The 21,982-nt window shown below is 66.4% G+C and overlaps 2 protein-coding genes and 1 long non-coding RNA gene across 3 annotated transcripts; 2 read left to right on the top strand and 1 right to left on the bottom strand.

Annotated features, from left to right (window-relative positions):
* Nucleotides 1–709: 709 nt before the first annotated feature.
* On the bottom strand, nt 710–10,421 carry SLC38A3 (solute carrier family 38 member 3). The gene is made up of 16 exons (XM_052678592.1): nt 10,259–10,421; nt 5,816–5,992; nt 4,904–4,985; nt 4,708–4,823; nt 4,531–4,604; nt 4,361–4,453; nt 4,199–4,280; nt 3,487–3,569; nt 3,361–3,419; nt 3,117–3,284; nt 2,960–3,039; nt 2,795–2,895; nt 2,578–2,702; nt 2,229–2,373; nt 2,044–2,147; nt 710–1,840 (listed from the first exon to the last, which is right to left on the bottom strand). Exons 2-16 carry the CDS (start codon nt 5,923–5,925, stop codon nt 1,736–1,738), a joined length of 1,527 nt encoding a protein of 508 aa, XP_052534552.1. The 5' UTR covers nt 5,926–5,992; nt 10,259–10,421; the 3' UTR covers nt 710–1,735.
* On the top strand, nt 9,830–12,687 carry LOC128078419 (uncharacterized). Its single transcript, XR_008205643.1, has 2 exons — nt 9,830–10,120; nt 11,600–12,687. It is a non-coding gene; the product is annotated as an uncharacterized LOC128078419 (long non-coding RNA).
* Nucleotides 12,688–16,551: 3,864 nt separating this feature from the next.
* On the top strand, nt 16,552–21,808 carry SEMA3B (semaphorin 3B). Its single transcript, XM_052679028.1, has 19 exons — nt 16,552–16,736; nt 17,453–17,576; nt 18,105–18,262; nt 18,430–18,492; nt 18,565–18,684; nt 18,755–18,848; nt 18,934–19,053; nt 19,135–19,280; nt 19,354–19,468; nt 19,536–19,605; nt 19,671–19,815; nt 19,883–20,102; nt 20,177–20,268; nt 20,340–20,381; nt 20,457–20,614; nt 20,681–20,736; nt 20,810–20,949; nt 21,018–21,321; nt 21,720–21,808. Exons 1-19 carry the CDS (start codon nt 16,614–16,616, stop codon nt 21,806–21,808), a joined length of 2,379 nt encoding a protein of 792 aa, XP_052534988.1. The 5' UTR covers nt 16,552–16,613.
* The last annotated feature ends 174 nt before the right edge of the window (nt 21,809–21,982 follow it).

Raw genomic sequence — 21,982 nt, forward strand, 5'->3', positions numbered from 1 at the left:
GTGTGAGCAGGGCAGATGTTCGACGGGTCATGGTGTGAGCAGGGCAGATGTGCAGTAAGTGGTTTCTTCAGGACAAACATGCATAGTGCCACGTGCCCCAGAACAGATGAGCCCAGGGCACGGGGTGTCCGTGCTGGCTGTGCAGTGGGACACGGTGTGATCAAGCTTTCCTGTCCCTGCCCTACAGTAGCTCTTCTTGTCACATCCCATCAAGCCACCACCAGTGTCCCCACTCTGCTTGAAGCACTGGCACCAGGCTGAGCTCCCCATTGCACCCCATTTCCTAGAGCCATGAATCTGAAACCCACTTTGTTACCATCCTTGCTGGCGGTTTGTCCCCACTCTCAGCCCCAGCATCGTCCCCAGGCCACCCTGCTACACGGCTGCAGCTCTCGGACCCCCGCGGGACGGTACACTGAACGCTCGCGGGGTGTGGACACGGGCCTGCCTCGGGAAGGAGACACGGGGTACTCGTGCGAAGGGGCTCGCGGCACCGGTACTAATTGGGGAGTGAGAGCAGCGCATCGGATCGGTGCCCCGGGGGCACCCGAAAGCGGGCCGCTCCGCTCTCCCTCCCCTCTCCGCTGCCGGCACCGGGCGGCCGTCGGCGGGGACGCAGCGCCGCCGTGTGCCCGCAGAGCCCGGCGACATCCCCGCTTCCGCGTTGTCCCCGCGGTCCCCCCCAGCCCCGCCCCACACCGGGCACGTCTCACATTTTTATCCTTTATTGTTACTCTGACGGATCTGCTCGGTCGCGCTCCTCCTGCACGGCGCTCATCCCCACATATAACTTAACGGCGCGGCGGGGGGGGGCCGTGGGACAGCTCGGTGCGGGGACGTCGGGGTGACACGGCGAGAGCCTCCCCGATCCCGCACACGATGCAGACCTCCCGGGAGCCCCCCAACACATTAAAAAAGAACTACTCTTATATACAGTATTTATAAAAAGCGTTCCAGCCTCCACCACCCCCATATAAAAATACGTCTCTTATTTACTTGGCGAGCTCCCGGCCCCCCTCACCGCCTGCTCGCATCCCCGCGGCCAGGCTCTTGGCATGGCTGGGAGCTGCCCCTGGCATGGACGGACAGACAGGTGGGTGGTGGCAGGACAGCGGGGCCGGGTTGTGCCCATCACCCTGGTGTCGGGGAGCGCGCATCCCACACCCCCTCCATCTCACAGCCCAAGCGGTGCCACCCCAGGCACCTCCGTGCCCCACACCAGCACCTCTGGGGTGCACCCACCCACCCCAGTGCTGGCGGCACACAGCCCTGGCACGTCTCACCTTCCCCAAGCTGGTCCCTGGATCGCCAGGTTCCCACCCGCTGGCACCGGGACCAGCCTTCCCCAGGGCACCATGTGCCAGCGGGATGGGGCAGCGAGGAGCTGGCAGTCAGGGGGTGGAGACAGCGGAGCACATGGGGGTGGCACGGGCACTGCTGAGGTGCTGGCCACCAGCCCCGCAGACGCTGCCGTCAGGACTTGGGGCCGGCTGAGGACAAGTGGATGCCTGTGGGCCACGTTGGCCACGTCCCCTTTGGCCTCCGGTGAGGTAGGGAAGCGCTGGTCTCCCATTGCACAGATGGGGAAACTGAAGCGCGGAGCCAGGAGGGGTGGGCACGGGCTGGGGTCCCCCATGTGTCCCCTCAGGCAAAAGGGCAGGCGGCGAAGGTGGGAGCCCCGTGGGGTCCTGGTGGGGATGGGGGGGGGGGGAGTCAGGGTGGGCAACCAGGGTGGCTAGTGGCTGCCGCCACTCCGGCCCCCTCCTGTGGCCCAATCGGTGATGATGAAGCTGAGGCTCATGATCATGAAGAGCACCCCGAGGAGGGCGAAGCAGGCAGCCTGAGGGAGACAGAGCACAGGGTGGGGGCTGCCCACTGCCCCGCTGCCCCATGGGGAGCAGGAGGGGCCGCAGTGCCCCCTCTGAGAACCCAGGAGACCCCATCCCTCCCTTGTCCCTGTGCCTTTATCCCCACACCCCCCATTTCACCCCTCAGGAACAGCAGCGCAGTCCCCGCAGCCTGGGGTGGAGGCCTAGGGCTTACCAGGATTTTGGGGGTGGAGCGCAGGGGCTCCTTGTCCTTGGGACTGATGCGGATGTAGAAGATGGCCGGGAAGATGAAGATGAGGCAGGGGGCAGAGGTGGCACCTAAAGCAGGAAGGGATGAGTGGGCAGAGTGAGCCCTGGGGGACAGCTGGGTGACAGGGACGGGGCAGCACTGCCACTCACCAATCAACCCGAAGATGCCGAGGATGGAGGGGGCAAAAATGACCAGGAGGTTGATGAAGGTCAGCAGGATCACGGCGATGGCGACGTGGCGGATCCAGCTGAAGTTCTTGCCTTGGAACAGCATCTGCTGGATAGCACGGCGCACCTGGGGACGGGGACAGGGACATGTCACACTCTATCCTCAGAGCCTCCCATCCCTGCAGGGCTATCGGTGCCTCTTAGACCTTCCCATCTCCATCCTGTCCCCAGGGCACCGTCCCACTGCTGCCTCAGTTTCCCCTTTCACTGCTTGGAGATGAGCAGAGCTGGCAACAGGGTGACCCATGTGTGCCCCCAAGGGGACACTCACCGGGAAGAGGACGATGGGGACAGTGAGTGTCACAGCTGTCAGCACAGCCACCCGCACGCAGAGGATCAGCACGTCAAAGGGGTCCACTCGGCTGTAGGTGTGCAGCAGCTCTGACTCCACGCGCCCTGAAGCACCAGGGATGTGGGTCAGCACCTGTGCCATCGCCTCCCCATGGTTGTCCCCACCGCGTCCCCATGCTCCTGTCCCCACAGCTCACCGTAGAACGTGAGGTAGCCAAAGAGGGCGGCCAGGAAGTACATGAGGTACATGACGGTGATGGAGATGTTGGAGATGCACTGCATCTTCTTCTTGGAGGGGCTGCAGGAAATGGGTGTCAGCACAGCCCTCCCACTCGCTGCCCCCCAGCCTCACCACCACTCACTCCTTCAGCTCCGTGTAGATGGGCAGCACCTCAGGGTGACACACGAAGGCGAAGGCCATGATGGGGATGGTGTACGCTGTCTGCAGAACGTGCAAATGAATGCTGGGAACCCATTGCCCGTGCCTCCTGGGAGCCCTCACCGTGGAACAAAACCTACCTGGGAGTTGAGGGTGAAGAAGCTGGGGGTGCAGGCCCCCACCTCAGTGGGCAGTGGGGCTGCGGGGCCATCCCAGTGCTCGCCGCCCAAAGTGACATTAGTGCCACTGCTGATGTTCCCCCCTTGCTCAGGCAGCGGGCAGGGGATTTGGAATTTCTTGTAGATGACCTGGGGGGGGGGACGCTCTGTCAGTGGGGGGCTCTGGGTGCCCCCTCACACAGCGACATCCCCGCCCTGTGCTCACCGAGATGAGGAAGAAGACCATGCAGCTGAGTGAGAAGCCACTGGCGTAGCCCAGGTAGCCTGGGGGGAGAGGAGAGCAATGGGCACGGCCCCCTGCAGTCCCATGTCCACCCGCGCCCCCACTTACCCAGCTGCTTCATCAGGGCCAGAGGCAGGATGATGGTGACAGAGACCAGGATTACCAGGTAGTTCCCATTCAGGTACCAATCCCTGGAAGCAGAGAAGAAGGGCATGCTCATACCCGATGTAGAGTGGGAGCTTCGGAGGACCCCTGTGCCCTCTGCAGGGCTGGCACCCCTGAAATCCTTGGCCTGGCACTTCTGGTCCCCTGAGCCAGCGTGCCCAGGGATGTAGGCATCCCTTTAGGCCATGGAGCATCCCTGCACCAGCATCCCTGGGGACATGTGAGATGGCATCTCCAGGCGATTGAGATGGCATAATCTGGTACTGGACCTCTCGGCTATGGGACCCCAAGGCCAGCATCTCTGCACCTCTGAGCAGATGTTCCAGGGAAGGGGCATCTCCTGAAGCTGCAGAGATCTCTGTGTTCACACCCCCAGGGTCCTCTGGTGCCAGCATGCCTGGGATCCCCATGCCAGCACCTCTGGGGCAATGTGCCCTGCAGGAGGAGGAACAGGTGGGCTGATCCCAGCAGGAAGTGAGGGGCAGGGATTGGAAGTTCATCCCGGACTAATCCCGCCCGGGGGCTTATTCAGCACTGACAGTGATCAAAAATAGCAGTGGCTTTAATGCCATTAATCCCTGCCAGAGGCTGCACAGCTGGAGCGGAATCCAGGGCAGGGATGTGATGGGAGGAGGACGGGGTGGGTGACACTCACGTGGTCTTCTCCTCCAGGTTGAGGAAGGTCTGGATGACCAGCGGCACCTCAGACTTGACGATGTACAGGTAGCTGGACATGGCTGCGGGCAGAGGAGGGCAGCGTGGTGGGGGGCTGCCACACGTCCCCACATCTCCTCCACATCCCACACCTTGTTCTCACCTCCGATGTTCTGCAGAGTGATGGCGATGGCCGCAGCCAGCTTGCCTGGTGTGCCGAAGGCTCGGAAACCTAACTGCTCATAGGCACGGATGCCTGTGGGATGGGGACACGGGGGTGAGGGCTGGGAGGTGAGACGAGGGTGTCAGGGCAGTGGGGGGCATTGCACTCACCCACGATGCCTGAGGATTTCAACAGCAGGTGGATGGAGTAGCTGGATAGCAGAGCCACGGCCGTCAGCAGGAAGCTGCGAGGGGACAGCGCTGTCACCAGCCGCTCCTCGGGCACCTCGGCACCCGGGGACGTCAGTCCCCATGTCACCATGAGCCCCATGTCTTGGCAGCACTCACAGGAAGAGGATGATGCCAGTGTTGGCCATGGCGTAGGCCAGCCCCAGGATGCCACTGCCCATGATGGCATTGCTCAGGTTGAAGACAGACATCCCGAACGACGTCTTGCCTTCGAACTGTGTGACAAAGAGGGGAAGGTGACAAAAGGAGGAGATGCTGCCAGGGGGCAGCCAGGGGGTCCTGCACTGCCACTCACATCAGTGAAGTGCGTCTGCTTCTTCTCAGTGCCATGGGGCAGGAACTCTTCCATCTCTGCACCACACTGGTTCTCATCAAACCTGGGTGCACAGGGAGGAGCAGGGCAGCTGGACTGAGTGGAGCTGGGCTGGATGCAGCCCTCCCAGCAGCACCCCACAGCACCCAGCTCCCCAGGGCACCCCAAGCACCCTCAGCCCCAAGAGCAGTTCTCCAAGTTTCTCAATGCCCCAAGCCCCATCAGCACCCTGAGAACCCCATGTGTGCCCCAAGCCCCTGAGCACGCTGAGCATTCTAAGTGCCACGAGCAAGCCCAGCATCCCAAGATCCCAGAGATTCCCAAGTCCCTCCAGGTGCTCTGAGCACCCCAGGACTTCCAAGCTTTCAAAGTGCCTTGTATCTCCCCAAGCACTGCAATCACCCCAAGTGTCCCAAGAACCCTGAGTGTCATGAGCACCCCAAGTACCCCCAAGTGCTCCAAGTGCCCCAAGCAGCCTGAGTGCTCCAAGGAGCCCAAGTGTCCCAAGTGCCTAAAGAACCTCAAGCCCCCTGAGCATCCCAAGTGCTCCAAGAACCCTGAGTGTTCTGAGCTACTCAAGCACCCTGAGTATCCCCAAGCATCCTGAGTGTCCCAAGTGCCCCCAAGCACCCTGAGTGCCCCCAAGCACCCTGAGTATCCCAAGCATCTGACGCACCACAAGAACCCGTGCCCCAGGTTCTCCAAGTGCCTCAAGCATCCCAAGTGACCCAAGCACCCCAAGTGTCCCACGTGTCCCAAGCATCCCGAGAACCGTGAGCACCCCAAGCGTCCCAAGCCCGCTGACCCCAGAGCCCCCAGTCCCAAGCAGGGGACTGGCTGACCAGCCTGACGCCCAGCCCCAGCTGAAGAAGGCGCTTGTCCCCAAGCCTCTACCTGTCACCAGGCAGCGAGGGGATGGTGGTGGTGCCAAGTGCAGCCGCGTGCTTCCCGTTGGGCACCAGCTCCACCATCTCAGCCTGGACGGGCAGCTCCGGGCCCTCCATGGCAGGCTCAGGGCTCCTCGTGGCGTGGCGAGGCGTGGGGTCCGGCTCCGGGTGGGAGCTGCAGGGCCTGGCAGAGGGGTCCTCGTCAGCAGGGCAGCACTGGGAACAGCGGGGATGGGACCCCCGTGCGTCCCCTGTGAGCTTTCAGCCTCCTGCAGCACCTTGCCTCCCAGCACCGGCGTGTGGGATGGGGCAGAGAGCCCAGGGACCCCCGTGTGAAGCCCTGGTGCTGCCGGGCGCTGCGGCAGGGGCTCAGGGGCACGTCAGGGCTGGCACCGATGGAGCAGGAAAGTGCAAGGCTGTGAGACGAGTCCTTGGCAGGGGATGGCGGCCGGGCTGCCGAGCGGGGACGCCTTGGCAAGCGGCACAAAGCCGCCTCTGTGCGCGCCCAGCCCTCCCCGCCCCGCTGGGAAACAGCACAGGGCTGCTTTCTGGGGCAGGCTGGCAGTCGGGCCACGGCCCCACTGCCCCCCGCTGTCCCCTGCCACCTTCTGCGTCCCTGCCACCCTGTGATGGGAGTCCTCCCCACCCACGGGTTCACATGCCAGATCCCCATCATGGGGATAGACAGACAGTCACCTGCCTTCAGGGTGGGATGCAGGATGATCCCCAGCCCCAGGAGGATGCAGCCTCCCCATCACCCCACTGATGTAGGTCCCCATGAGGATTGGGGGCTGCATCCATCCTTTAGCTCTTGGCCCAGCACTTGGGGTTGAGCAGCAGTACTGGGTACCACCTGGCTCTGTGTGTGGCTCTGCCCAGTACTGAGACCCCAGGTTGGGGGGTCACAGGGGACAGCAGCCCCCAGGCACACCTGGGAAGGGCTGCAGCACCCCTAACCCTGTGAGTCACATCACCGCTCTGTCCCAATCACGTGGGGACCAAGGGTCACTCCAGGCCACACACAGCCCAGCAGCATCCAGTAGCACCAGGGGGTGACGGGGCTGAGCCACAGGTGGGATGTGGCACCGAGCCACCCCTCTGCATGGCACTTGTCCAGGTGGGGAAACTGAGGCACAGCAGGGCCCCAGGACAGCAAGGCCGAGCCGCGTGGTGGAAGAGATGGAACCGCAGGCGGCTGCTGGGTGATGATTTATCCCCTCCACTGGGCCTCAGCTTGGGCTGCATCCAGGCACGGACGGGGCTGCCAGCACGTCCCAGCGCTGCCGTTAGCTCTGCGCCTTCCCACCGCTGCCGGCACATCCCTCGCCCGGCCCCCCATATCCATCTACAGTGCCAGTGCCAAGCTGTGAGGTGCCCGTGCCCCCCGCTGCAGCCCCCTCCTCCTCCTCCTGGTTATGGCTACGTCCGGGGGCCGCCAGCCTCCCCCAGCACACCCGGCCCCATTTGTCATGCTGTGAGCGTCGCCCCCGGCTTCCTCCCGCCGGCAGCGCTGGCACAGCCCTGCGGCACTCACTGCCACCTCTGCGCCTGCTGGCCTTTGGTCTCTGCTGGTGGCACTGGGGAAGGGGCGAGGGACCGGTGACGCATGGGTCGTGCCCCCCGCAGACGCTGTTTGCTTTGTGATAAGGTTCTGTAGAACAGCAAATAGATGGTGTGGCAGCGGCCCTCAGCCTGGGGCCTCGCAGGGCTGCCCATAGCGGGGCGGTGGGCACCCTGTGGGCACCAACGCCGTCCGGGGACAGGGGGCTGCAGGGAAGCAGTGCCCACAGGGATGCCTTTCGCTGTGCCATCAGGTCCCGTGGGCTCAGCCATCACTTGTCACCACACCGAGCTCAATGACGCCACGTCCGCCCCTGTCTCAGTGCCACTTCATGCGCCGGGGCCAAAGCTCGGGGACACCCTGAACCCCAAAGCTCTGCAGTGCCCAGACCCCAACCCGCTAATCCACTGCACCAGGGTGGGGGACGCAGCACTCCAGTGGTGTAATCCGGATTTAGCGCCAAGCAGCAGCAGCTGCTGCCCCACAGTGCTGGCAGCCCAGCACTGGGATGGAGGCTGCACACCCCCCCCGTGCCCACAGGTTCCTGTGCTGCTCGGGTGTCAGCACGGTGCTCTCATGTTCCCAGCTCAGTGTGACGGCAGCAGCACCTCGGAGGCACAGCAGCACAATGATGGCATGGCTGCTGGCATGGCCTGGGGTCCCTGTGCCAGCCTCACGCCACCGCCGGGCCACCCTCCCCCAGCCCAGCACAACACAGACCTGTGTTTTTCTCCTGACCTGGCTTCCTAAATTTAGCACCCTGCCCTGCTCTTAGCTACGTGCCGCGCTCCCACCTCCCAACACAGCACGGCCTCACCCAGCACTGTGGGCTGCATCAGGATGGGCGCAGCGAGCACAGCCACCCCTCATTCTCCTGGGGTGAGGCCCTCTATGGGCACCATATGGAGACCCTCAGGAGATAGGAGACCACCATGAGGTAGCTCCCCCCCCCACACACAGTCTAGTGGTGGACTTGCTGGGGTTTGGGATGCGATGGGGACAGAAGGGACATCCAGCAGCACCATGGAGTCCAGCTCAGGCACTCAGCCGAAGGGCGGGGGGGACAGCACACCATGCTAGTGGCCAGCAGCACGTCAGCCAAGGTACACCTCCCGCAGCCCCAGGCCTGGCCGTGACCTCACTGTCATCACTGTGGCCCCATGGCCATGCGGGACAGGGAGAGGATCCCCAGGACAGAATGTTCTCTGAATGTCCTGACACCACGGCCATGGGCAGCCCCATCACGCCGGCAGCCATGGTCCCCTCTGAGCCAGCTATGCCCCTTTGCTACACATACTCTCTCCAAAGCAGCGGTGCTCGCCTCGTTACTGGGATGAGCACAGCACTTTTCCAGTGGTGGACATGCCGGGGTTGGAGACGAGATGGGGACATTGGTGGCACCACGAGCAGAGGGTGGCACAGGTGGCATGTCCTCCCCTGAAGGGCTATGGGGAAACTGAGGCACAGAACAAAGGCGCCAAGCACGTGGCAGAGGTTAAACACGCAGACTGCCTGAAACCACAATTTGAGCTTTTCCATCACACCTAGGAAGGATGACACCTCTCAGTGTCCTAACGCACACCTTCATGGGGTACCACCAAGCGTCCAGCACCCAAAAACACGCACCACCATCCACCAGGGTCACAGCTGTCCCCAGCCCTGCGTCAGCAACCCTGCGGTGCTGCGGATGCGGGGGTGGCCGGGACCCCGTGGAGAGAAAACAGAGGGCAGGGGCCTCTGTTTTCTCAGTCCGAGGAGCCCGTGGGATCCCAGTCCTCCCCCCGGTCCCCCTGCGCCAAGGAAAACAGCCTGGGCCGGGGCCCGTTTGTTTGCCGTGGCCGCGGCCCCAGTGCGAATGCAGCTGCAGCACAGCCGGGCGCTGCGGGACCTTTGCACCTGAGCCGGGCTCCCCGCGGCGGCAGCACCCCGATGCCACCCCCGAGCATCCACACCGCTCCCCATCCGCCGCTGGGGGGGCGCGGCGGGCAGCTGGGCACCGTCTCTGCAGCGACAGCCCGTGCGCCGTCAGATGCGACCGCCGAGCTCGGGCACCATCCGGTTGCCTATGGAAAATTCCCGTCTCCTCCTCCGCGTGGGCACGGCAGTCCCGCAGCCCCGGGGCCGCCCCGTGTGCCCGCAGATGGGAGCCCGACGGCGGTGCCTCTCTTTCCCCAGGAGCTCTCCTGCCATCCCGCAGACACACGGAGCGCTGCGGACGTCACGGCCGCGCTGTGCTCTGCCCTAAAAATACCCGCACGGCGCACACGGCCCCACCGCGTGGGAGCCCCTGACACCCGATGCGACCGCCGCGCTTTCCAGCACTTACACACACACACATCGCTGGCACGGCTGATTAAAAATTAAAGTGGAAAATAAAAGAAAGAAAAAAAAAAAAAAAGAAGGGAAAAAAATGGGGAGGGGAGTGCGAGGGGTTGCAGCAGAGTAAAGAGGGCTGAGAAACGCGAGGGGCGGCAGGGCTCCCCCGAGGGCTGCAGCTCTGCCTCTTTACGAGCATTCGCAGGATTTTTTTATACGTTGTGGGAGGGTTTCAGCAGCTGGAGAGGGAAGAGGAAGGCAAAGCAAAGCAAACAGCCCCTGCGCTGCTCCGGCTGTGCCACCTGCGAGCGAGTGCGCTGTGGGGCAGCGTGCCGTGGGGCAGCGCGCCGGGGGGAGGCGGCCAGCGGCTCCTTCCTTCTGCAGCATTCCCGGCTCGGGGCTCCGGAGGAACTTTTGGAGTTAGGGGAGAAGGAGGTGAGCGGCGCGGGGGTGGCACGGCGAGGGGACGCCGGGGGGGCACGGAGAAGGGGGGACCTATTGCAGCCTTCGCTCCCAGCACGGGACAGGGGGAAAGCGGGGACAGCGCGGGGATGTGAGTCCCGCCGGACCTACCTGCCCGTCCCCTCGGCGCTGCCTCGCTGCCAGCCCCAGCTGCGTGCCGAGCCTCCGGCAGATTACCGAGTCTCCTCCGGCCCTAATCCCGACAGAGCGGGGATTAAACGGGAGCCCAGGCCCGCCCCTCGTGCCACGGCTCCCAATCTCCGCGCAGCGTCAACGCGGACCTACGGGGAGGCCGGTGGCGAGGGGGAGGCGCACGCAGCACACGGCCCCGCTGCCACCGGGCACGGCCACCGCGGCTACCCCACCCCGAGGGCTGGGAACGGGCGGGCACCGGAGAGGGGCGGGGGGGGCATAAATGCGGATGCCTCCAGAACGGGGGGAAAGGGGGGGGAGGGACAGTGCGGTGCCCCCGGAACCCCTCCAGGCTCCCCTGCTTGTGCTGAGAGCACCTTTTACCGATGAAATGTTGGGGTTCGTCCCCTCAAAAAGAGCCGCTGACGAGGACATCTCTGCTCTGAGGGCATCCCGAGGAGCCTGGGGCTGCTGTCTCCCTTAGTGTGGGTCCCAGGCACTGCACGGGGCTCAAAGCCCTGCTTGCTGGCACTGCACCCCGCTGGTGGCCATGGGGTTTTGCTTAGGGGGAGATCTGCACTGCAGCGTTGGGGCTCCGTGGGTGGCAGTCCCTGCGCCATCGCACCCAGCGGCCTGCCTGCTTCGGGGGATTCTTCCTTACACACCTCTCAGGCTGCAGCACCACCAACCAACAAGGCACCTCGCCTCCCCCAAGGCCTGCCCCACGCGGCCCTAAGGGGCTGCAGTTAGGTCCCATACATCTCTCCTACGAAGCAGATCGGCGGCCCCAGCGAGCATCGCGCTCGCACACGTCCCGCTCCCCAGCACCCGAGGGCGGCACTGGGGTGGGTGCTGCACATCACGTGAGCACCCACGGCCGTTCCTGCCCCCCATGTGCCCGTTGCCACCGCTCTCATTCGGTCGGAGACATCCATTAACTAATTTCTAATAACAGCATCATGCGTAAGTGCTGAACCAGCGCTGGCTGGCGTGCTGGAGCGAAGCGGCCAGGTTCGGCGCGGGGGGGTCAGGACAACCAGAGCTTCTGTGCTCCATCCGTTTAACCCTCCCCGCCCCAGCGAGGGCGGGCACCCAGCAGCCACGTGGCACCGTGCCTCGTTCGGGGCTGTAAACACAGCAGGAGCTGCCGCCCTGAGCGCAAACACAGCCACGGGCTGAGCCTGGTGGGGATGGGATGGGGACAGGGCTCAGACCCCCGTGACTTACAAATATGGCTGGTGGTCTTCAGCCCCACAGCCCCGCGGTGCCATCCCTTCCCTTACGCCCCGTCATGCCGTGCTTCTGCTCCTCTCCTTCCAGATGAACTCGAGCCATGCCCAGCCGGGCTCTGCAGGAAATCGGAGCAGTGAGAAGGGGGAAAAGTCGCCGAGCCTTGGGACTGGAGCACATAGAACCGTAATCATAGAATCATAGAATCATAGGATCACAGCATGGTTGGGCTGGGAAGAACCTGACAGCCCCCAGGCCCACCCCTGCCGTGGTCTGGCTGCCCCCCAGCTCAGGCTGCCCAGGACCCCTCCGTGGCCTGGGGCACCTCCAGGGATGGCACCCACAGCTCTTGGCAGCACTGCCAGCACTTCACCACCCTCTGAAAGAATTTACTTCTAACATCTCACCTAGATCTCCACCTTTTAGTACAAAGCCATTCCTCCTTGTTCTATCCGACTATGCCCTTGTAAATATTCCCTTTCCGTAGAGGACAAGGGCTTTCCTTTAGCCCTTTTAGGCACTGGAAGAGCTGCTGTAAGGTCTCTGCAGAGCCTCCCCTGGGCTGAGAATCGCTGAACAGACTCAGAAGCACAGAACACCCCATTACCTGCACTCTGCCCCTTCTATCTGCCCTCACCAGTGCTGCCCTATGCCCAACTCCCAGGCGGCCTCAGCCTCGTGCTCTGTGTCACTGCGCACAAGCCCACGCATGGGATCAGTGGCCCCGAGATCCAGCCCTGCCTGGTGCTGGATGAGGGCGGCCAGGACAGGGGCTGGGGCAGCTGCAAGCATCCTCAGCCATGAAGGACGGGCACTGGGCGCCGGGGGCTGGATGGGGTCATGCTCTGCTTCCTGCCATCCGACCTTCCTGCAGCTGAGATGGTGGTGGTGGGAGCACACAGCCGAGGAAACAGCTTCACCTGCAGTCCCGTGGCTCCTCTGAAGCACAAAGCCTCGGACACCTCTCTTGCTGGGGACAAGGCAGCGGGTGCCTCCGGTCCCAGTGCCAGGTGTCACCGCCCGCCCTGCTGGTGGGACCGGCACAGCTCTCCTCCACCACCATGCACACGCTGTCCTGCAGCCGGGCACAACAACAACAAGGAATAATTGGTTAATGCGATTTCAAAACATGATTTGCAATTATAACTCGCCAGAGAGCATTCAATGGCCCCACACACCGGGAGAGTGTTTTTCTCCTTCATTTCTTCCTGGAAACTCTAACCCAATTAACTTTACAGAAGCCAGGAGCAAAACACAGCTCCGCAGATCTGATGGGGTGGGTTTATCACCACACTCAATCACAGCCTCCCAAGAGTGTCCTGCAGCGTTGGTGATGAGGGATGTGGGGATGGGGGACGGGGCACAGCCCAGTCCTGGCTGCCATGTGCCAGCTCTGCTCGGACGCCTCACGTCCCACCGAGGGGATGAGCAATGCTCGGCTTGGCAGCGTTCCTCCTGCACCCAACACTGCCTCTCAGCTCCAGTCCCAGCCCAGGCAGCAGTGTCACTGCTGCCCCACAGCCCCGTGGGGCTGGGCATCCTCACATCCCTGTGTCCTGGCCCCACACGCAGGCCCCCGTTCCTGAGCTCCCTGCCAGGTTTGCCCTTCACAGCTGCTGATCATCATTGCTGAACAACAACCTAATGATGTTCCCAAACTGCTCGCTGCCAAACTGCTCCCACCAGTGTCTCCTGTTTCCAGGCCCTGCTGCCCTTCCTGTCCCCATAACCCCAAGCCCTGCCACTGCTGCCTTTCCCTCGAGTAGATTGAGAGGCCACAGGTGCCGCTGCCACCCTGCACGTGTCCCTAAACGTGCCTGGGCCAGGCATGGGGCGAGGCCTTGGGGACACCAGCTCTCAGACAAGCCTCGCTGGGCATGGGGTTAATGTTTAGCAGGGTAGGAGGGGGGCCTACATGGGACGGAAGGGATGTGTGGGGTAGCTGTGGGGCGCACACAGTGCTGGCCCCCCAGCACAATCCCCAGCATGCAGCCATGCAGAGCAGCATGGAGCTGGGCCGCCCCAGGGAGCAGCACTGGCAGCAAGGAGCTGCAGATGGCCAGGGAGCTGGAGACAGGGAGGAGTGGGGGCATGGGGGGGTCCCAGCTGGGCACCAGCACTGCCTTTCTTGGGTGCTGCCCAAGACACCGTGCATGACAGCGGTGCCCCCCATCATCCTCACCCTGCCCCGTTACCCATCCCTTCCTCTGTATCCCCCTCCTCCCCTCCACTTTTCCCCTTTCTCCTCAATCTCTTCCACTCCATCTTGTCCTCCTCCCCTTTCCCCCTTCATCCTCTCCTCCTCCTCTACCCCCTTCCCTTCCCTCCACTCCTCTCCCAATCCTTCCCAAACCCTTCCTTCTCTTCTTCTCCTTCCCTTTTCCTCAACCCCTTCCTCCTCCTATCCTCCTCCTCCTCTTTCCCCCTTCCTCTCCAACCCCTTCCCCTCATCCTTCTCCTCCTGCCTTTTTCTCCTTTCCCCACTCTCTCCTCTTTTTTCCCCCTTCCTCCCTTCCCTTTCCTCCCCTCTCCCTCTTTTTCCCCTTCCCTTTCCTCCTCTCTTCCTCCTCCCCTTCTCCCCGTTCTCCCCATCTTCCCCAACTCCTTCCTGCTCCCCTCCCCCCCCCCGCCTCCCTTTTCCCCTTTCATCTATATCCCCTTTCTCTCCTCCCCTCTTTCCCGTTGGCTGCACCTACGGCCTTGACCCGTCCCCGCGGCCGTCCCCGTCTCTCCAGGGCTGTCCCCACGGCCGAACAAACAGTGGACGGCCCCGTCCAGCCCCCGCCCGCCCCCCGCCGCTCCCCGCGGGGCCGCCCCGAGGGCTGAGCGATGCGCCGCGGACGGGACCCGGCTGCCCCCGCGCGGCGGCGGCGGGACGTGCGGTGCGGTGCGGTGCGGTGCAGCGCCGCGGGCTGCGGCCGTGCGATCCCCAGCGGTGCGCTGCCGGCTCGGGGCTCCCACCCATGGGCATCCCATCACTCTGCGTGCACCCTCCGCTCCAGCTCCGTAGTGCCCAGCCGAGGGATGGCAGCCTGGCGGCGGATGGCAGCCGGGGCACGGCAACCTCCCCGCGGGCACCGTCACCCCACAGAGCCGGCCGCGACCCCACGGAACGGTCCCACACCCACGGCCGGGCAGGGCACGGGGGCGCGGGGCCGGGCCGCGGGGCTGCGGTGACATTTCCCAGGCGCCGCGGGCAGGGAGCGGGGCCAGCGCGGCCGTCAGCGCCGTGCCCCGTCCCGTGGGGGGCACGCAGCACACTGCGCCCTTTGTTGGGGACGGGGATCCGTCCCCGCGGCCCTCCCTCCGCCCCCGCCCGGGCCCGGCACCCGGCGGCAGATCGGGATAAAGGGAGGGCGGCAGCCGCGGCCCCGTTCCAAGGCAGCAGCGGGGACGGGAGGCGGAGGTGAGGCTGCGAGCGGTTGCTCTGGGGGGCTTCCACACCGCGCTGGGTGCTGCCGTGGGGATGGAGGCACCGGGCTGAGCCGAGCGGCACTGCGGCGCCGGGCGATAAGAATCCGCTGTGCTTCCATAGCCACCGCCGTGCCATCAGCGGCCACTTTTTGCACGGCGTCTGGGCCCGTGGGGACCGCTGCGATGGGCGGCCGTGATGGGATGATCCGGCCGGCACATGGTGGGGAGGTGGGGGAGGACCTGGTACAGCAGGGACAGTGACACGGGATTAGCTGGCACGGCCGGAGCGGGCCTAATCCTGGCAGGAATGTGCAGGGGCCATGCGGGGAATGGGTCTCTGTGTTGGGGCAGTGCTCGTCAGCCGCGGGCTGAGGGACTGAGTGGGAGCTGCGCTGAGCCCATCGGGGTCCTGATGTGCCGCATCCTTGTCCCGGAGCCAGGGGAGCCAGCCCAGCTCAGGGGAAGACGGCTCCGGGGCAGCGGTGCCCCCTGTCCTTGCTACGTGCCAATGGCACGGCTCGCATCCCGGCGCGTCAAATCCCCACTGCAGCCTCCGTACGGCTGAGGAGCCGCAGCCTCAGGCTGCACAAGTCCCCAGCCCGGGCCCCAGGTGCCCCCGCCGGGCAGGGGCTGCCGCTGGTGGTCCCTATGCTGCCAGCAGGGCTGAGCAATGGTGGCTGTTCCCGGGGGGCCCCTCACACCGCACAGACAAAGCGCGTCGCTGGGGTCTGCCCGGGGACCGGAGACAAAACTGTGCTGAGGAGCAGCGGGGCGGAAAATCGATGCATTCCCGCATTCCTGGGGACGGGAGGAGAGATCCAGGGACGCTCCATCCCATCCCGTGACCCCACCACCGGCCCACCCGTCCCCGTCACGCGGGAGCCGGCGCAGGGCGGGGGGGGAGCGGCAACGTGGCACCCCCCCTCTGGGCCTGCCCGGCCCTGGCAGCTCTGGCGCTGTTTTTCCGGGACACGGCCGCGGCCCTGAGACGCCTGATGGCTTCTGCAGGTGGGGCCGCTGCTGGCGGGGCCTGCCGAGCTGCTGGCACCGGCCGCGGGCTGCCACCGCACCACGTCCTGCTGCTGGAGGCAGGGGACATCCCCCGGCCTGGGACCGGCACGAGGGATGCCCGGGGGATGGATGTGTCGGCACCGCCACAGCCGGTGATGGGGACGCGTGTTGAGCGCGGCCAGGCCCTGCCTCTCGTCCCGCAGCGCCTCGGGCAAAGTCTTGCGACGCGGCAACCCGTGACGCAGCGTCCTCTTCCTCGTGGAGCGCGGCCAGCACCCACCCGCTGCCACCGGGACGAGAGCGGGGTGGCCCTGGCAGCGTCCCTCCACGGCCCCCCCGGCACAGCCGCTGCCGGCACCTCTCGGCACTTGCTATTCTTGGCAGCAGCGGCTGGAAAATGGGAGGCAGCGCAGGAATTTTGTTTGCTGCAGCCTGGGCCCGCGCCAGACATCTGGGCCGCAGCTGAGCGCGGCCCCCCCCGCTCCCCCGGGCCCTCGAGCCCGCAGCTGCCCCTGGGTGCGCCCGGCGGGTGGCACCGGGGTGGCACGGCCGTGGCACGGCGGGCGTTCGGGGCGGCGGCACTGGGTGCGGCGGCACGTGGAGGGAGGTGGAGGGCACGGCTGTGCGCGTGTCACACGGCCGCGCGGGCAGAGCGTGCGTGCATCGGTGCACACGCACGATGGGCGTGAGGGCACGGCGGGAGTTGGGGAGCAGCGAAGGCTGCATCTGTGCTCTGCGCGCTGGTGCAAGGCGTGTGCGTGGCAGCGGGTGCGGTGCGTGTGCATTCGCACGTTGTGTACAGGTGCGTGCACCCGTTCGCGCTTGTTTACTTACAGGTGTGTGCGTGCACTTGCCTGCACTGTGCGGTCCCTGCCCAAGCCTGCATTTGCACGTGCGTGTTTGCGTTTGCACGGCTGCTCTCGCGCACCTTGCACACGTGTGCGTGCGCTCGCAGGTGTGTCTGCAGGTGCTCGCAGGTGGCCGCGTGCCCGCGCGTGTTTGCACGTGTCTGCACGCTCGTGTGCCCCCGGGCCGCCCCCCGCCGCCCAGCCCCGCCCCGCCGGGGCCGCCCCGCCGCCCTCCCGCGCTGCCGCGGGGCGGGGCGGGGCCGTGCGGGACCGGGCCGAGCCGCGCCGAGCCCAGGTGGGTGCCGCGGGACGGGGTGGGGGACGCGAGGCGGCACCGGAGGCTCCGCGGGATGGCATTGAGCGCGGCGGGGCCGGGGGTCGCCCTTTCCGATGTCGGCGGAGCCGCCGCTCGGTCCGGCCCGCAGCGGGCGCGGTGCGCGGCAGGCAGCCCGTGCGGCGTTCACCCAGCGCGGGGCAGAGCGCTGCGTGCGGGGCGTCGCGGCGGGGATTATGGAAGGCTTAACGGCGGGGAACGCGGCGGGTCCCGTCCGCGCCCCGATGGCGAGCCTTGCCGTCCGTGCCCGATGCGGGGCAGCGCTGCCAGCCCGAAGCGGGGCAGCGGGCGGGGGGCCGTAACCGGAGCTGACGTCCCCCCGCGCTCTGCCTGCAGCCCGGGGGCCGCGATCCAGCCCCGGCCATGAGCCGCCCGCCGCTCCTGCTGCTGCTCCTGCTGCTGCCCGCCGCCCGCTGCCCCGCACCTGCCGTCACCCCGCGCCTCCGGCTGTCCTTCCCGGGTGAGTGTGCGACGAGGCGGGCGGGGGGAACGCGCACTGCAGGTGCAACCCCGCGCCGCGGCTCCGTGGCTCTCGGCGCCGGGCGCCGAGCGGGGCACCGTCCCGCTGCCGTCGGCCGTGGGTACGGGGTCCCGGCCCGCAGCCGCCACAAAGAGCCGTTTGTTCCCACCGCGAGGGATTAGCTCGGCAGGGCAGAGAAAAGGCCCTTTCTCCCCCCCGGCCGCCCGCTGAGAGAGATGGATGGTGGCATGGTGGGCCGCGGCGGGGGCGGCCAGGCCGGGAGAGCCGGTGGGACGGGTCTGGGGGAGGGGATGCGGCGGCGGGGGGTTGCGGATCCTGCCCAAAGCACCTCGGGGTCGGTCACGCACGGAGCTGGAGCTCGGCTCTCAGCCCTCGCTGCACCGAGGAATGGGGTCCAGGCTCCCAGAAACGGGGTCTGGCATTGGGATGGGAGTGCGCCCTGGGGATCCGTCCGTGTTGGGCAGGGTTGTGTTGGGCAGGGCTGAGCAGAGTGGCCCGGCCCTGCAGAGCTGCGGGCCCGCCACGGGCTGCGACTCTTCCAGCTGGAGCGCTCGTGCTGCTACGAGGCCCTGCTGCTGGATGAGGAGCGCGGCCGCCTCTTTGTGGGCGCCAAGAACCACCTGCTGTCACTGAGCCTGGACAACATCAGCCAGCGGGACAGGAAGGTAAAGGAGGCGGGTAGAGGGGGGTTGGCGATTCGTGATCCTTGAGGTCCCTTCCAACCCTGGCCGTTCTGTGATTCTGTGATAGAGGTGGCATCCCGTGGTGTGATGTTTGGGTATGGTGCCCTTGGCTGGGCGTGGGGGATGCCACCTTTCCTTCCCATCCACAGATCTACTGGCCGGCTCCAGTGGAGTGGAGGGAGGAGTGCAACTGGGCCGGCAAGGACATCACAGTGCGTGCGGGATGAGGCGGGCGGGCAGCGTGGGGGCTGCAGAGAGGCCTCAGTACCACCCTGCACCACCAGGCCGAGTGCATGAACTTCGTGAAGATCCTGCACGCCTACAACCGGACCCACCTGTACGCCTGTGGCACCGGTGCCTTCCACCCCACCTGCGCCTTCGTGGAGGTGGGCCAGCACACCGAGGTGAGATGTGGGGTGCCATGGTGCAGCGTGGTGCGACACGGCACTGCCGGCACTGACCCCACCCTCCCAGGACCACATCTTCAAGCTGGACGCACGGCGCGCTGAGGATGGCAAAGGGAAGAGCCCCTACGACCCCCGGCACACAGCCGCCTCCGTTCTCGTGGGTAGGAGGGCAGCAAGGGCACTCCCAGGGCTCTGGCAGGGATTGGCAGAGCGGCTCCCGATGACCCTTCTCTCTGTGCCCACCAGGCGAGGAGCTCTACTCAGGAGTGGCCACTGATCTGATGGGGCGCGACTTCACCATCTTCCGCAGCATGGGCTCCCGCCCGTCCGTCCGCACGGAGCAGCACGACTCCCGCTGGCTCAACGGTCAGTGCTGGGGGGTCTCTGCGCCCGGCGGGTGCCCGTGGGTGCCCACAGGCTCTGAATCTGCCACCCATCCACTCCCAGAGCCCAAGTTCGTGGATGTTTTTTGGGTGCCAGAGAGCGAGAACCCGGACGACGACAAAATCTACTTCTTCTTCCGCGAGATGGCGGTGGAACGGCAGCAGGGACTGGGCAAGGCCAGCATCAGTCGCATCGGCCAGATCTGCAGGGTGGGTGCGGGCAGCCGCAGCGGGGCCGTGGGGCCGTGGTGCCACCCCCCAGCGGCCGCCCCTCGCCCCACAGAACGACGTGGGTGGGCAGCGCAGCTTGGTGAACAAGTGGACGACGTTCCTCAAGGCGCGCCTGGTGTGCGCCGTGCCCGGCACCGACGGCGCCGACACGCACTTCGATGAGCTCCGTGAGTGCCCACTGCGATGGCCGGGTGGTGCCTGGAGGGGCTGTACTGATGCTTCCCATGCCCACAGGTGACGTCTTCCTGCTGCAGACGAGGGACAAGCGCAACCCCTTGGTCTATGCCGCCTTCTCCACCTCCAGGTAACGCCCGTCGTGCGCCCTGCGTGTGCCACGTGCTGATCCTCATGCCCCATTTCTCTCCCCAGCTCCATCTTCCAGGGCTCGGCCGTCTGCATCTACACCATGGCCGACATCCGCCGGGCGTTCCTGGGCCCCTTTGCGCACAAGGAGGGCCCCAACTACCAGTGGGTGCCATACCAGGCACGCGTGCCGTACCCCCGCCTGGGCATGGTAGGTGGTGTGGCACGGGCTGCCGGGGGATATAGAAACCCTGCTGACCCAGCTCTGCTTCCCGCAGTGCCCCAGCAGAACCTTCGGCACCTTCAGCTCCACCAAGGACTTCCCGGATGAGGTGATCCAGTTTGCCCGGCACCACCCACTGATGTACAACCCGGTGCTGCCCCACGGCCAGCGGCCCCTCTTCCTGCAAGCTGGTGTGCCCCACACCTTCACCCGCATCGCCGTCGACCGGGTGGCTGCTGCTGATGGCCACTACGACGTCCTCTTCATTGGCACAGGCACGTGGCACCCCAGCTCAGGGGCTGAGGGCTGGGGCTATCCCTAGGCCCCCCGCTCACCATCCTCTCTGCAGATGTGGGCACCGTGCTGAAGGTGGTCTCGGCACCGCAGCAGAGCTGGCACGGCATGGAGCCGCTGCTGCTGGAGGAGCTGCAGGTTTTCCAGGTGGGTCCCTGTGCTGGGGGCTGCACACCTCCCGTGCCCCGTCTATAACTGCTCCCCTTGCTCTCCTGCAGGACGCGTCCCCCATCACCAGCCTGCAGCTCTCCTCCAAGCGGGTAAGAAGGAGAGGGCTGAGCCCTGCCGGACTCACGGGCCCCATCGCAGGGGTGCTGAGCCCCCTCTCCCTGCAGCAACAGCTCTACGCCAGCTCAGCCACCGCCGTGGCCCAGCTGCCCCTGCACCGCTGCGGCGCCTACGGCAAGGTGTGCGCCGAGTGCTGCCTGGCACGGGACCCTTACTGCGCCTGGGACGGCACCGCCTGCACCCGCTTCGTGCCCAGCACCAAGAGGTATGTCGCGCTGGGACCCCGCGCCCGGAGACGAGAGCGCACCGTGCAGCCCACGCCTCTCCGCAGGCGCTCCCGCCGGCAGGACGTCCGCAACGGGGATCCCAACCTGCTGTGCTCCGAAGGTGTGTGGGGCTGCGGGGCGCGGACGGCGCGCCTGCAGCACGGTGATGACGGACGCGGGGTCTCGTCCCGCAGAGCCATCGCAGGGCCGCGTGCCTCAGCGGCAGCTGTACGGGGTGGAGGGCAGCAGCGCTTTCCTGGAGTGCGTGCCCCGCTCGCTGCGCGCCCGCGTCTCGTGGACGTACCAGCGCGGTCCCGACGCTCCCCAGCGCGAGGTGAGGGCCGCGGGGCGGGGCGGGGGATCGCTCCCATCCCCGTGCCCTGACCGCCGCCCGGGCCGCAGGTGCAGCCGGACGAGCGGGTGGTGCGGACGGAGCGGGGGCTGCTCCTGCGCAGCGTGCAGCGGCACGACGCCGGGCTCTACGTGTGCCGGGCCACCGAGCAGGGCTTCACGCAGCCCGTGCTGCGCCTGGCGCTGGGCGTCCTCGGCGCCGCCGCCGCCGCCCCCGGGGGTCGCGCTCCTTGGTACCGGGACTTCCTGCAGCTGCTCGAGCGGCCCGAGGCGGCCTGCGGGCGGCTGCGGCCCCCCCCTCCCGCCCCGGCCGGGCCCCCCGCGCGGCGGCGGGGCGGGACGGAGTCGGAGCGCGGTGCGGAGCCGCGGGCCGCCCGACGCCGCCGTACCCGGGGCGGGCCGAGAGCCGAGCGCGGGCCCCGCAGCGCCTCTGCCCGGTGAAGCCCCCCCGGGGCTGCGCGCAGCGGACCGGGAGCGGCCCCCCGGTTCGGCTGAAGGCGCGGGGCGGGGGGGCGGTGTATTTATTGACGGCTGGGAACGGTGGGGGGCGGCCCCGCACGGCGAGGGGGTCCCGGGGCTCGGGTGGGGGTGGGTTCGGGCGGGAGAGGGCCGTCCCCCTCGGGCTGTACTGATGGAGCTCAATAAAGCAGAGGAGGCAGCACGGGGCCCGGCTCAGCGGTGTGTGCCCAGCAGGGAGCGTCCCCCCTCTCTCCTTATCCTGTAGGATGCCGGGCACTTTTCCCCGCCCCTCAGCTACACTTTCGTTTCCTGCAAAACCGAAACCCGAGCTCAGCACTTCCCCGGCTCGGCTCAGCCCCGGCGATGACCGCAGCCTGCGGTGACGCAAGCCCAGCCCCGCTCCCAGCCCCTGTCCTGGCGCTGCGGGCACAGCTCCGGGACCCCCGCAGCGGCATCACCACCACCGTGCCCAGCTGGCCCGGGGACAGGGTGCCCCCGTCTGTCCCATTGCTGCCACCCCCCTCCCTGGACCGCGGGCGATTCCACAGGAACCGTTT

This window comes from Tympanuchus pallidicinctus, unplaced genomic scaffold (genome assembly GCF_026119805.1).
Source record: "Tympanuchus pallidicinctus isolate F22 unplaced genomic scaffold, pur_lepc_1.0 scaffold17, whole genome shotgun sequence".
NCBI lineage: Eukaryota > Metazoa > Chordata > Aves > Galliformes > Phasianidae > Tympanuchus > Tympanuchus pallidicinctus.